The sequence below is a fragment of the Trichomonas vaginalis genome, chromosome I (assembly GCF_026262505.1).
Source record: "Trichomonas vaginalis G3 chromosome I, whole genome shotgun sequence".
NCBI lineage: Eukaryota > Parabasalia > Trichomonadida > Trichomonadidae > Trichomonas > Trichomonas vaginalis.
Window position 1 is genome coordinate 14,213,102 of NC_067203.1, and position 14,655 is coordinate 14,227,756.

At 34.5% G+C, this 14,655-nt stretch overlaps 5 protein-coding genes and 6 pseudogenes across 11 annotated transcripts, besides 1 other annotated feature; 9 read left to right on the forward strand and 2 right to left on the reverse strand.

Moving 5' to 3' along the window:
* Positions 1–14,655: part of a mobile genetic element that runs on past both edges of the window.
* TVAGG3_0984440 (uncharacterized protein) lies at positions 1,094–1,708 on the forward strand (the record flags this gene model as incomplete). Its single annotated transcript, XM_051253985.1, has 1 exon — positions 1,094–1,708. The coding sequence occupies one exon, from the start codon at positions 1,094–1,096 to the stop codon at positions 1,706–1,708; it is 615 nt and encodes a 204-aa protein (XP_051079559.1).
* TVAGG3_0984450 lies at positions 1,962–2,725 on the reverse strand (annotated as a pseudogene). The gene has a single exon. A coding segment is annotated over exon 1 (764 nt).
* On the forward strand, positions 2,743–5,391 carry TVAGG3_0984460 (annotated as a pseudogene). Its single transcript has one exon. A coding segment is annotated over exon 1 (2,649 nt).
* TVAGG3_0984470 lies at positions 5,432–6,108 on the forward strand (annotated as a pseudogene). Its single transcript has one exon. A coding segment is annotated over exon 1 (677 nt).
* TVAGG3_0984480 lies at positions 6,766–7,427 on the forward strand (annotated as a pseudogene). Its single transcript has one exon. A coding segment is annotated over exon 1 (662 nt).
* TVAGG3_0984490 (organellar and viral DNA polymerase type B) lies at positions 7,593–8,435 on the forward strand (the record flags this gene model as incomplete). The annotated part of the gene is made up of 1 exon (XM_051253986.1): positions 7,593–8,435. A coding segment is annotated over one exon (843 nt), but the record flags the coding sequence as incomplete, so codon positions are not given.
* Positions 9,602–10,210, forward strand: TVAGG3_0984500 (KilA, N-terminal/APSES-type HTH, DNA-binding family; the record flags this gene model as incomplete). The annotated part of the gene is made up of 1 exon (XM_051253987.1): positions 9,602–10,210. One exon carries the CDS (start codon positions 9,602–9,604, stop codon positions 10,208–10,210), a length of 609 nt encoding a protein of 202 aa, XP_051079561.1.
* TVAGG3_0984510 lies at positions 10,315–10,787 on the reverse strand (annotated as a pseudogene). Its single transcript has one exon. A coding segment is annotated over exon 1 (473 nt).
* Positions 10,877–11,181, forward strand: TVAGG3_0984520 (organellar and viral DNA polymerase type B; the record flags this gene model as incomplete). Its single annotated transcript, XM_051253988.1, has 1 exon — positions 10,877–11,181. A coding segment is annotated over one exon (305 nt), but the record flags the coding sequence as incomplete, so codon positions are not given.
* On the forward strand, positions 11,722–13,540 carry TVAGG3_0984530 (annotated as a pseudogene). Its single transcript has one exon. A coding segment is annotated over exon 1 (1,819 nt).
* Positions 14,079–14,654, forward strand: TVAGG3_0984540 (organellar and viral DNA polymerase type B; the record flags this gene model as incomplete). Its single annotated transcript, XM_051253989.1, has 1 exon — positions 14,079–14,654. One exon carries the CDS (start codon positions 14,079–14,081, stop codon positions 14,652–14,654), a length of 576 nt encoding a protein of 191 aa, XP_051079563.1.

A 14,655-nucleotide genomic window follows, 5' to 3' on the forward strand; every position in this document is an offset into this window, starting at 1 on the left:
ATTATATCAGCAACTTCAGACTCTATGGACTCAACAGCGAAAACATTCATGTCAAAAGTTCAAGCCTCTGTCGTTAAAGTTCCAGACAGTGAACTCATTGAATTTCTTCAACGTTACATTCGACGTAAGAGAAAATATTATGCCATCGTTTGAATTTATACAGTCAGGAATGCAAAAGACCTCTGAGAGATGGAAAGAATTATTGACAAACGCCACTTACGTCAATACTCAGGAGTATACGATATGAAACGACTTACAAACTACATTCTGTCAAACTTTCAAAATACCCTTCAAAAAATATCCATCAAACACTTTATTAGTTTGTGACGACTTCGCCGGAAAAGGTTTAGTGTCAAAACCAGACTCACCATTAGCTAACATCATAACTAAAGTCAGACATTACCATTTAACTGTAGCAATACTTATGCAAACATGGAGGTTTTTAGCTTTAAACATAAAACGTCTCATAACTGACTTCGTTATCTTTCAAGGTTTCTCACGTTATGATATTGAACTCATTTGGAAACAGTCAGGTATAACATTACCTTTTGAAGAAATTTGGGAAGCATATAAGTCTCTCATCTCTACTCGTTCATACCTTGAGATTCATATCATGACTAATACCATTAAAGTCAAAAATATTCCATGGGAACGACCAACATTGTTTTAAAGTTTAACCTTCAATTGACTGATGGTAAACAAATTCCATGCATCTCTGTCGCCATTTCTGTTAATATTTTTGCTGTCATTCATATCATCCACTTCTCCATCCGTTAGCTTTTGAGGATATGCGTTAGAATAGCTGTTCTTAAATGAAGGCTTTTCACCTTTGAGAGCATAAACTCTATAACTTTCTGCATACTTTATGTTTGAACCTCCTGAGCCATCATTGACATAAATTTTTATAGGCTTCCACCCTTTGTTCATGTTCCTGCTTCTTCCCTTAGCTCTTTTGTTCAGTAGTTCTACATCTTTATACACAGCACCTGTCTCAGTGAATTCAACAATATTTTCATTCGTTAGCTTTACATTCAAACCCTTGTCGAGTATATTGTTCATTTCATACATATAAAAGGTTTTTATTCTATATGAAATGAGAAGCAAATCCATCTTAGCTGGTGCCGTTAATGTTCCAATTGAACCAACATCAAATGTTGACTCACGAACGACAAACAATATTGTCATAAAGAACTATAGTTCAGAGTGTTTGAAAGAACCAGAACCAGATCTTAAGTCGGTGAATTTAAACACAGCTTCAAACGCTAACGCTACATCAGATGTTAAGTTAGAGTATCCACCATTAGACCAAGTTCTTTCAAGAGAAGCCAACGACAACCCTTACACAAATGTTCAAACAAATCCTTCAGATAACGTAGACCATTACCTTCTTCAGTTATACCAAACTATCTTACTCAAAGACGATAAGAAGCTTTTGGTAAATCTTATAAGCAAGAACCAAATAATTCTAACAAAGGAGGACCTTGAAAATGTTATCTCACGAATAACAGGGAAACAATGTGTCATTGACTATCTCGACCCTGAAATCGAATGCTGTGGTCAAACTCCACTATTCATGAAAATAGGTAACATCCGCATCATTGAAACACCAGGAACCACAGGAGTTGAGTTTAAGTATAAATGTTCGAACGAGTATACAAAACTTTCAACAGAATATAAACTTTGCTTGAAATATGTTTTAGTAAATTAAAGCAGTCAGTCAAAAAAATTTCAAGTTAGCAACTTATAGTATCTGTCCAAAACTTCTTCAACAGTATCGAACTCATCTTCATAATGCAGACCCAATCTTATTGACTTGGTGCAGTTTTCACTAACACAATATAGCGCTTTGCGCTCGGCGCCTTTGACGCCTTTTTCTGTTCTCTTGACTGACATAACTAACTCATTTGTTTCATCAAACAGCAACAACCAAAGTTCATGACCTAATACATAACATTCATACTTTATATTTTTAGCTCTGAGTTCTCTTGTAAGCCGTCGCATTTAATATTTTCTAAAAAGTCAACTTCAACAGTCATTCGCACTGGTGCCTTCAGTACTACAGGCTCTCCTTGAAAGTCAACTAGTCTGAATTGCATGTCTTTCAAATTATGAGGACTAATGCGAACCCATTTACCTAAATGAGTTGCTATGACAGGAACGTTTGGAATGAACATTGAATTGACTGCATAACAGAAGGATTTAATTCTACTGAACCTTTACTATTAACTCCTGAAATGCCTGTGACATTAGCTATTTTAGACTCAATGTACAAACAATTGCCATAACATACGTATGGAACAGATTTCATCTCAATCGTTTTGTCAACACTTTTCAAAGGAAATGTCATATGGTATGCACCCAAAAGAAGTTGTACTCTATGACTCATTCTTGGTATCTTAAACTCCTTCACATAACTGAACTTCAATGTTCCCTCAGAAGAGAGTTCGACATCTATGTTGTCAATAGTTTCTTCATTTATGAGAGTATCTATGACTCCAGCAATTTTATCTATTCTATACTCTGCTCTGTTAGGAAATGTTATAACACTTCTTTTGTCATCTATTTCAATCTCTATGAAATCTGTTTCATCTGTTATGACAAAAGTTGCGATAGTATTGAAGTCAACAACTCTGAAAGCAAGTGCTTCATTCTGAAGACCTAAGTTTGTTTGTAGCTTTACTGTCCCGTATTCGTTTGGGTCTGTACTTTGCAAATAGAACAACATTTTATTCTCATTAAAATATGACTATTGCTGCATATGCGTATGAAACAAATGAAGCAAGAAGAGCACATGAACTAGTAAACGAAAACTCAACTTTAACCATTGAAGGCAATGATTTAGTCATTGACGATGGAAAGACTAAAAAAGTCATTGATTTCGATACTTTTAACACTTATGACCCATTCATTACAATAAGTAAAGTTCCTATCATAAATGATGGAACGGTGCAATATATAAATTCTACAGTAGATGCCTCATTAGTGAAAGTACTGAATGTTCTCATTGAATTGTTAAAGAGCTTTCGATTTGACGACAACATTAAATGCCTAAAGAATTTAGTCATGAATGAGAAACAAATTCTTGGCGTTGCTGGTAGCAGTAATGATGTACACCTTATGACATTAGAATATTATAACGAACATAAAGATGAACTGAAAGGAGAGAAGGGTGACACCGGACCTCAAGGACCACAAGGAATACAAGGAATACAAGGACCTCAAGGCGAGAACGGTTTGGATGGTGTAGATGGAAAGGATGGAAAAACTGCTAAATCATGGATATGGAACCTTATAAATACTGGTTTAACAGCTACTTCATATGGAGTTCTTCAATACCAAATCGGAAAGATATGGGCGGTACTTGGTGAAGAAGTTTAAATGACGTTAAAAATGCTTTGAACTTCATTTCAAATGGTTCGGATACTATTAAAACTTTATCTGGTTGGATGCAAGAAACAAGGAGTCAAATAGATACTGTAAGACGTATAGCAAGCAATGCACGTACGGGATTGGATACTTTACGAGAAGCACAAAATACACTAAAGGAAGCAAATGATATTCTTGGCTCAGTATCAGACATGCATGAAGATTGGCTTAAAGGTATTGACAAATCTTTAAAAAATCACAGTCAGTCTATTGCTGACTACAAGAAAAGTATAGATTTTTTACATAGTGCTATGGACGTACATGATGGAAGCATAAGGAACTTACTTAATGCTAACAATAACTTACCAGGAACTATTAAAGCATTTTAAAGTCCTTTGTAAAACCTGGTGCTTAACATTTAGGTCTTTGAGAGCAAGAGCATTGAAGTCAAGAGATGCAGAAACTCCAACAGAACCTACAGAAGGAACTGAAACAACAGAAACTCCAGAAGAACCACCAAAACCAACAGCTAATGAAATATTGTTCGAATATTTTCCAAGGTACTCTGTTCTCATTGCATACATTCAAGAAATACTTAAGAAAGCAGACTTGACTTTAGGAGATGATGAAAGTTCTGTATATCTTTCGTTCCAGTTTCAAATAGCAGAACTTTTGAGACAGATATGCTTAATGTATGACAACATCTCTGATTTCACAAGATATGACGACGACCATGACCCCGAACACGGTGAAGAAGAAGTTTTACAAACATCCATTAAGACAGGAAAGGTTTTAACTCAAAGTCTCATTATTGACACCAAAGATGGCGAAGTGGACGTTCTTCAAGAGCTGAAGAAAAATACTTCTGAAGGAGGTGGTGGTAGGCATGAACTTGAAATAAATGAGATAGAAGAGAAATTAGCCGAAAAAGCAGATAAAAACCATGTTCATTATATAAGTTCAGACGAACAGATTATAACGGACTATCATGGATATTTAACACAGGATGAAAAAGTGAAGACAAAAGATGTTAATGAAAGAAGATATAAATACATTCGTGCTAAAGGTTATGACATAAGCTGTACTGTACAGTATGACACGGGTAAAGCACCAGAAGCATTTGGTTATAACGATGAAATTTATGCCTCTAGTTTCTTTGTTAACGGTGTATTAGTTGAACCAAAATTTACGTTGAGAGTTAAGTCAAAAATAACGTTTGAAGATGCTATTAAAAGTAAAGCTGACAAAGATGAACTTGACGCAACGAACAAAGTTTTGAAATCTCATAAACACAACATCTCCGATATAAATGAACTTCAAGCTACATTAGACAGTAAAGCTGACAAGAACCATACACATGAATCCTTCACTACTGTTAGAGCAGACGATGTAATATTGAACTATACCCTCGGTTCAAGTGCACCTTCAGAGAATCCGAGTACAAGCGTAAAAGATACACTTAACAATTTAGATAACTATTGCAGGAACACTGATAAATATGTCAGAAGTTTTGAAGCAGTCATACTACCAACAATGTTAGATAAGAAAGCAGATAAAACAGAGCTTCAAACATTAAAGACTCAGATTCTTGAAACCATATATCCTGTTGGTTCTATTTATACGTCAATGAACTCAACAAATCCAGCAACAGTTCTGGGTTTTGGTGAATGGAAGCAGATTGTAGACAAATTCTTATACTGTGCTAACTCTTCAAAGCAAACAGGAGGTTCGAAGAAAATTAAAGAAGCAAACCTTCCACCGCACACTCATACTGGAACTACAAACACAACAGGTAATCATTCACATTCAATAACAAAAAGAGGTTATACAAATCTTGCAGCAGGTTCGGATAGACAGGGAATGCATAGATATGATATTTCAAGTGACCCAGTAGATTCAAGCGCAGGTATTTTCTGTGGAACCACAGGAAATCATTCACACACTTTCACAACAAATCCAACAGGCTTGGGTGCAGATTATATGCCACCATTTATGACTGTATTCGCATGGTACCGCGTTCAATGAACGCGCTTGAGCCTTGAATAAAATCTTTAACTTTACATAAATGAGCTTGAAAGAAGTATTCGAACAACATCCATGGAGGTCATTTAAGAAGTTCAATGAAGCTGCAAAGAGTTGGGGATTTACTAACAGAGCTGAAGTGAAAAGGTTCTTTGACAAAAAATGTTGTACATCAAACAAAAATAAACCCTTACGACTACTTTTTACCAATTTACTCCAACGCTCCTGACGCATACCAATTTGACACTCTCATTCAAAGCAGAAAAGGAGGACATAAACCATTCCTCATCTTCATTAATGTTAACACTCGTAAAGCATATGCATATCCAATGAGGAAATAAAGGAACTCGTGAAGTGTTAAGAGTTTTACAAAAGTTTGTAGCAGAACATAGCCCAAGTACTTTAACATCAGACCAAGACAGTGCATACCTCAGCAATGAAATCACAGATTTTCTCATTAAGCATAACATAACTCACTACACTACTGAAGACCATAACCATAACATACTCGGCATCATAAACCGCTTCATAAGGACTCTCAGAGATTTAAACCAAGAGCGAGACTTTACCGAAGAAACAATGAAACATTTTCTCGAAGTATATAATTCCTCAACACATTCTACAACAGGACATACACCAAATTCAATGACACAATAACAAGAAGAAAAGTATATACAAAAGAAACGAAGCCAAACACAAAATATCAGAAATTCAACACAATTTACCCTCATTCCTGGTACAAAGTTCGTGTAGTTCTTGACGACAAACCGTTGACAAAGAAACGTTTAATGTTAAGTAGAAACTATTATATCGTAGACTCTACGCAAGGTAATGGATATCTTATAAAAGCTGCTGACGACTCCATTGCGTTTTACCCTCGACATAAATTAGTTGAAAGTAGTAATGGCAAACTTGCTGAAACCATTGACGAAGCAAAGCGAGGAGTGGTTATTGAAATACTTGGCTACAACATAAACGATGACACTTATAAAGTAAGATATGAAGGAGGCGTTGAAGATGTTATACCATCTAAGAACTTGAGAGAGTCAAAGCCAACCATCTGGGACCATTAGAGCGGGAGTACTGGAAAGACAAAAATAAGCCAGAAAGAATAAGAAAAATTCTTCTAAACTTTTTCATTAGATGTAAATCAGACATGAACGAGAACAGTCATGATATCATTAATGGTACCATTTATTTTAACATAAAGACGCAAAGCGGCGAGGACGAAGTCCATGACCAAAAATAATGTTTAGGATAGATGGTTAGATCTACCCTCATTTCTACCCTCACGAATTTTCATGAATTCCTTAAGATAGAAAAAATAACGCTAATTTTTTTCTAACAAATTTTTTTATTTTGTATGTAAGAACAGAAATGTCAGTCGAAGCAAAAACATTCACGAACAAATCTAATGGCGAAACATTCACAAAAGGCACTTATAACGGTATTGAAGTCTTACGTAGAGACAAGGATGGTTACATTAATGCAACAAATATGTGTCGGAGTTTAGGAAAGACTTTAGAAAGTTGTTGGAAAATAAGTCCTGGGAAGAGTATTATAAGGCATTTTGTGAAGAATATAGCAACCGCCGGAATACAGACGGTTGGTTTTTATACAAAATTCATGCAGGAATTCCTGATGAAATCAAACAGGTTAGAGGAACGTATGTAGACCCAAGACTTATAAACTATATAGCAATGTGGGCTTCTCCAAAATATTGCATAGCAGTTGGAAAAATTATGGACTCCATAGACAAGAAAGTTCATGAGAAATTAGATGAAGAAGAACTCGAAGATACAGTAGAGAATGCTAAACATTTGTTTGAAGAAGAAGTTAGAAAAATGCATGAAAAACAATTAGAACATGAATGTGAGATGTGTTATGGTTATAGAGATTCTCCATACGAACTAGACCAATGGGAACAAGAAGATTTAAAGAGAGAATTTAGAGAATATGAACTCGCTAAGATAGCATTAGAAGCTGCAGAAAAGAAGTTAAAAGTTTGGGGTCGTTTTGTACAAAAATATGGTGAGTAAATGAACCATTTATTTTTGTCATAAACGACCAAAAATAATGTTTAGTATAGATGGTTAGATCTACCCTCATTTCTACCCCATGAATTTTCATGAATTTCCTTAAGATAGAAAAATAACGCTAATTTTTTTCTAACAAATTTTTTTATCTTGTATGTAAGAACAGAAATGTCAACAATCGGCACAACAACAATTCAAACAACTTCACCAAACTCATTAGTCATGAATCCAACATCTATGTTAGTAGAGATGAAAAGCTTTATTCCTTCTTCATATACTTTTGTAACAGAAATACAAAGAATAAAGCAGGAACTTTTAACAAGTAATTTAGACTGTACCGCACAGGATGAAGAAAATGAACAGTATCTTTATGAAATGCAGGACATTATTGACCATTTGCCTAAACTACCTGAAGTTCAGCAGCAAAAACTAACTATTCCTGAATTCGATGAAATAGAAGTGAAACCAACTGACTCAGTAGAAATAAAGAAGTTCATACGTAAAGTAAACTATGAGTTTCTAGGATATCATTGCAACCATAAAGTTATGGACAAAGATTGCGACATGGTATATAAGAACATCTCTGACATATATAAATCGGTGGAGTTTAAGACATACGACAACTTTGTTTCATTAGCTGAAAAATGTGTATGGCAGATAAGAGATAAAGATAGAAGAGGTAAGGTATGGAATGAACAGATAAAACCAACTGCTTCAGATTTAAAGAAAACCATTGACGCCTTAGTTGTTTTAGCTGGTAATGTTTCAATGTATAACGCACAAATGAATCCGCAATGTTCTAAATGTAAAGCAGCAATGAGGAAATATAACTACTCCGTCAAAGAGATAGAACGTATGAGAAACGACTATGCAGACTTAAAGAAAGAAGCAGAGAAACCAGCAGAAGATAAAATGGACATGTTAGAATTTCTGAAACAAAAAACTATCCAACTGCTGACGATTTCCTTCTATCTGACGTCAAGAAGAAGTATAAAAGAAACTTTCGGCATTGTTTAAAACATTCGATGTACTAAAAGAAGAAATAGAAGCTACGAAATTGTTTTAGAATCTCACGAATTCATAACGTTTACCATGTAAAACGGTTATAAATAATGAGGGTAGAAATGAGGTTAGATCTAACCTTCTACCCTAAACATTATTTTTGCTGAAAAAATGACCAAATTTCATGAATTTCATTAGTTAGAAAAATAACGCTAATTTTTTTCTAAAGAAAATTTTTTATCTTGTATGTAAAGACAGTAATGTCAAACATTGAGTTTGAAACAGTTAGAAAGATAGACAATGACACCAAGTGGTTAGAATAGGTGATTTAAACGTAAGATACTCAAAGAAATACAACAAATATTCTTTGTCAGACATTATAACACCATCTGGAAAGAAAACAAAGGACTGGATTAGAATTGCTTCTACTCAAAAATTTTGGCAAGAAATCCTGGCTTATGATATCGGTAAGATTCTATGGAACTACAGCATATCTCATCGACAAAAGTCTTATACCAATAATTCTTCTATGGATTGACCCTGTTGTTGGATATAACTTCATAACATATGGTTCATTCGATACGGAACGTTGCAGTGAAGGCTTACTTTACATCGTTCAGAAATCGAAGGACTTCAATACAAAGAGATATAAGATAGGAAGAACATATAATATAACTCAAAGATATGACTCTACAGTCAATAGAGTCAAGGTTGTGTTTGTTAATGATATGAGAGCTGCGAAACAGAACTGCTTGAAGTTTTTGAGAAATGTATGGTGCTCCCACGAAAGGTAAAGAAAACGTTTGAAGTAGATGAGATAGATAAAGCTATAAAATTATTTGACAAAAGTTGCTGAAAAATACATGTAAAGCGTTTATTTTTGGTCTTTTGTGAAAGTCAGAAAATAACGCTAATTTTTTTCTAACAAATTTTTTATCTTGTATGTAAAGACAGTAATGACAACATTAGAGAACACAACAACAGTTATAGTCCATGAAGCCATAAATGAAGAATACGAGTACATACAGTATAACAAACAATTACGTCTCATTCGTTCAGTCAAAGACGATATGTACCAAATGCAAAGTATAATGAACGCTCTTCGTTCTACAAAGCAAGCATATCATTGGTTTGAAAACCAACAGACAAAAGAACTTTTAGAAGAATTTCCTCATATGATTGCTTCCCTCGGAAAACCGGGGGAAGAGATTCCGTACGAAAATCGCAAGAATTTGGCTCCTGGTTTGAAAGGTTATTATGTTCATAGACTTTTAGTAAATGCTGTAGCAATGTGGGCTTGGCCCCGTTATGCTTGTTATATTTTCATGATGTTAGATGAACTATATAAAGCAGAACGTGGAGAGATGGAAAAGAAACTTCATGCAAAAGATGAAGTCATTGAATCCAAAGACAAAAGCATACAGAAAAGAATACCGCGTTCAGTACCAAAAGGAAAGGAAAAGAACTATAAGTATATGATTTATACTGAAGAGATGGAAAATGAAGAAGATAAAGATATGGTTATGTTGCATTTAGTCAGAAGAAACAACAAAAGCTTTTACGACCTTGCTAAGATATATAAATCTGACAGAAACTGGTTCTATCGTGAAAACTTACCGATTTCAATGACACCGAATGAGCAAATAAAGGAAATTGTCAAAAATACTCTTCCTCAAACACACTATGACATCAAAGGTTGCACAATACTTACATTCAAAGAAGACTTAACATTACTGAAGGAAAAAATAACAGAATATTTCGATAACTTCAAAGAGGAAGAATGAAGTCACGACAACATTAACGAAGAAGTCACGACAACATTAACGAAGAGAGAATGAGGTGAAAAAACGGGTGAGATCTCACCTCTTCACCAAAAATATATTTTTGCTTAAATAGCTTCAGGGTCTATTTCTTCAACCATTTCACTTCCTTCGTCAATGTCAATAGAAGCTTCTTCAACCTTTGGTAAGAATTTCTGTATGACATCTTTGTTCGTTATTGTCTTCAGAGATGAAGGATAATATTTCACATTTGTTTCACCTTTCTTATATTCTTTCTGTTCGGAAAGATTTAAAGCAATACTGAAGAAGTCAATGTTAGAGTTCTTTATAACAGTATAATGAGTATCTTTGACATTCACGAAGAAACTCTTTTGTTTCAAACTACTGCTAACTCTTGTGAAGTATAACGTTTGCGGTCAATGACGATAGCTAATGGTCTGACATACTGACCAAACTTAGATTCTTTCACAAACTTCTTGTTAAAGATAACATTAACATTTGAAGCATTATTGAACTCATTCTTGATGGCAGTAGCGAGAGCATTGTATGAAAAGAACTTGTAATCTTGCATGTGTTTCATTATAATAAAAAGTTCGAAATATTTTAAAACTAGCCTTAAAAAATCTAAGCTAATTTTTTTCTAAGAAATTTTTTTATTTCCTACTAAAGATGTATCGGAAGTTGTCTAAGTTAGAACACTCGGAAATAAAACAACTTCTTACAGAAGCTAACATAGAAGTAGCAAAGCATTACGCAACAAACAAAAAGGCACTCGCTGACTTCATTAAAGACTATAATGGTGCAATAAGTTATGATAGAATTCATGAGTTCATAAAGCCGCAACGCGGCGAGGACGAAGTCCATGCAAGAGCATTTCCTTTAAATGACGTTGCTATTGACTTATATCATAGACGTTCAGTACCTCATGAAGTAAGAAGAGAAATGTTTGACATAACAAATGTAAACGTTGGTAAAACACGAAAGAGAGACGACACACTGAAACAACAGAGAAGAGAGATGTTTAAAAGTGCTATAGAACAAGTTCGCAAAGCTAACGATGTCCTTCGTTCCATTGACGACAAACCAAAAGAAGGTGAGAGATGGTTAAAGAAAGATGAAGAGAATAGGAAGAGAAATGTGAGGTCAGGCAATAGACTCATTGACTTTAACATCGAAGCTTTAGATGAACCAAACAGAGACTACTTACACAAACATTTCGGTAAGGTTTTCATGAGACTCTTAGAGAAGATTAAAATAAACTCCCAACAAAGATGGATGGTATGTTATAAACTTGGTGGAAAGTATGAATGTTCTACGTTAAACCTCAATAATATTGGAACATTACTACATCAGCTCTTGAAGGAGAACTTTATATCAGAGATAGAAGCAAATGCTGCAGGTATTGTTGAAATGCACTATGACTTCTTCTTGACAAACATAAAGAATCTTACGAAATAAAGATGTATGATTTAACAGAATATGAAGGCTTAACGATGTCAGATGTAAAGAAAGGAAAGCCACAGAAGCGACCATATAGAGATGAAAGCACACTGACAAATGACCAGAAAGCCATTTTGGAAGCTCTTAAGCAAACAGGAAACCCAGCACTTATAGAAAGCTTTTGGAAAGATAATGGTGAAAAGAAGTTTTATAAGAAGAGAAGCGGTCAGTTCTGGAAGTATCTTTGCACATTACCTATAAATCTTGAACGCTACCAAATCTTCAATGAACTGAACAAAAGAACTGCAGCACTTATGACAGAAGACAATTGTTTCGTTTATGCTTGCATTCAGGCTGGAGTAAATGAAGAAACTATTGACCACATGAGAGAAGTCATTCGTGTTAGAGACTTTCCTCAAAGTAAAGTACAAGAAATTTCTGACGCAACAGGTATAGTATTTAATGTTACCATTGGTTATTTCGACAACTCCAAAGATAACAGAATAATTCACATATACAAAAAGAATGTGAAACTGCTCGAACTATTGACTTACTTCTTGTTGAAGACCACTACATGCTAAACGAAAGATTACCAACGACAACATACTTCATCAGAAATTACAGAGAAATCTTGAAGGAGTGTGGTGGAATGAACATTGAGAAACAGATGAAGATTTATACAAAGAGAGAAGATAAATATGTAGTTCGTAATGATAGAACTACACCTCTATGGGATGTTATGAAAACATTGTGGGAGCGTAAATATTTCGAACCTATTTCTTATGGAGAACTTTTCACATATACGACTGACTTATATAAACAGAACCTTGCACCATTTAAAGATTTGACATATGCTCCAAAGTATTGTGTACAACTGAAGAAGAAAGCCGAGTCAAAAGAAGTAAATAAAAATAAGTGCAAGTTCATTCCTGAGCACGTTTTCTTTGCTGACTTTGAGTGCAGTACTGATGGCTTTCATAAAGCTTTTAACATATGTTATGACAGTGAAGATGGTTCAGTGAGTGAAAGCATTTGGGGTCAGAACTGTGCAACAGAATTTTTGGAGCGACTTCCTGACAAGAGTTTAGTATATTTCCATAACCTCAGTTATGATATAAACTTCATCTTAAGACACATGACAGAAGTGAAAGGAACTCCCATCATTAAAGGTTCACGAACAATGCAAATAACTGGCTTATATAAAGGCAGGGCAATTATTATAAAAGACTCTTACAGTGTTATAAATAAGAAGCTTAAACTATTTCCTGCTATGTTTAACTTACAAACAGGACCGAAAGAAGTATTTCCATACAACTACTACAGCAGTACTTTGTTAGCAAATGACAACAGAACTGGTGTCATTTCTGAAGCATGTAAGTTTATCCAGGATGCGGATACATTCATGAAAAACATAGATTCCATCAAAGGTTGCAGAATAGATGAAAACCACTTCGACTTAGAAAAGTATAGCACATTTTATTGCAAACAAGATGTAAGAATTTTAAGAGAAGGTTTTGTTAAGTTCCGCAATGACATATTGAAAGAGTTTGATTTAAACGTTTATGACTACGTTAGTATTTGTTCAATTGCTAACAAATTGTTTGAGAACAGAGTGTACTTCCCGAATGGAAATTTATATGACCTCTCAAATAAACCAAGAGAATTTATTTCACGCTGTATTCAAGGTGGAAGATGTATGTTGTCAGATAACATTAAACAAAAGAGCGAAAAGAAGCTCATTGCTGACTTCGATGCTGTTTCATTATATCCATCAGCTATAGCAAGACTTTATACTTTAGAAGGTATACCGAAAGTATTGAAGAAAGAAATGTTAAGCACAGAGTATCTCATGAGACATTTATTCGATGACGACCAAAAGGAACCCATTGGTGAAAAGTTTATGTCTGGTTTCTTTGTTCTCATTAAGATAACAGAGATTGGCATACATAGACACTTTCCTTTAATAGTTTGTGACCCTGAACTAAATCCAGAACTTAACGTTCCCAGAAGTTCAAACACTTGCTGTTTAATGTATGTTGACCATATAACATTACAAGACCTCATAAAATATCAAGGTGTCAAATGTGAAGTGTTGCAAGGATACTATTACGATGGAAACAGAGATATTAGAATAAGAGATGAAGTAAAGAAGTTGTTTGAATTAAGGTTAAAGTATAAGAAAGAAGGAAATCCTTTGCAAGAAAATATAAAGCTCATTCTGAACAGTATTTATGGCAAAACTATTCTATCTCCTATTGAGTCAAAAATAACCATAGTAAATGACAAAGATGCTATAAGATATGCCATCAGAAACTACAACCATATCATTAAATTTGAAGGTTTGGATGGTTCAGATAAAACTATTTTCAAGCTAACGAAAAGCATTTGCAGACACTTTAACTTCTGTCCACTTGGTGTTAACATTCTGTCTATGTCGAAGAGAATAATGTGTGAAGTATTCTGTACTGCAGAAGATATGGGACTTCAAATATTTTACCAGGACTGCGATAGCATGCATATTTTCAATGAAGACATACCAAAGCTTGCAGCAGAGTTTAAGAAGAGATACGGTAGAGAACTTATAGGAAAGAACCTTGGTCAATTTCATTCTGACTTCGCAGAAATAACACCTGGAAAACAAAGTTTAGCATACAAGTCAATATTTTGTGGAAAGAAGACTTACATAGACTTACTCACGAATGATTTAAATGAAGTTGCATTTCATGCACGTTGTAAAGGTGTAAAACAAGACGTTCTTGCTTTAACCGCTAATGAAATGTTTCCTGAAGCTATACAATGCTATTACAATGAAGATAAGAACATTCACATACCTGTTGGAACATATGACAAAGACTCTGAGTTCAGTGTTATGAAGTTATATAAAGCACTTTATGACGGTCAAGAGATTGGATTTGACTTATGTAAGTCTGCTACACCTGCATTTGAAGAGAAGTTTAACTTCTCAATAACGACTAAAACAAGCTTTATTCGTAAGTTGAAGTTCTGAG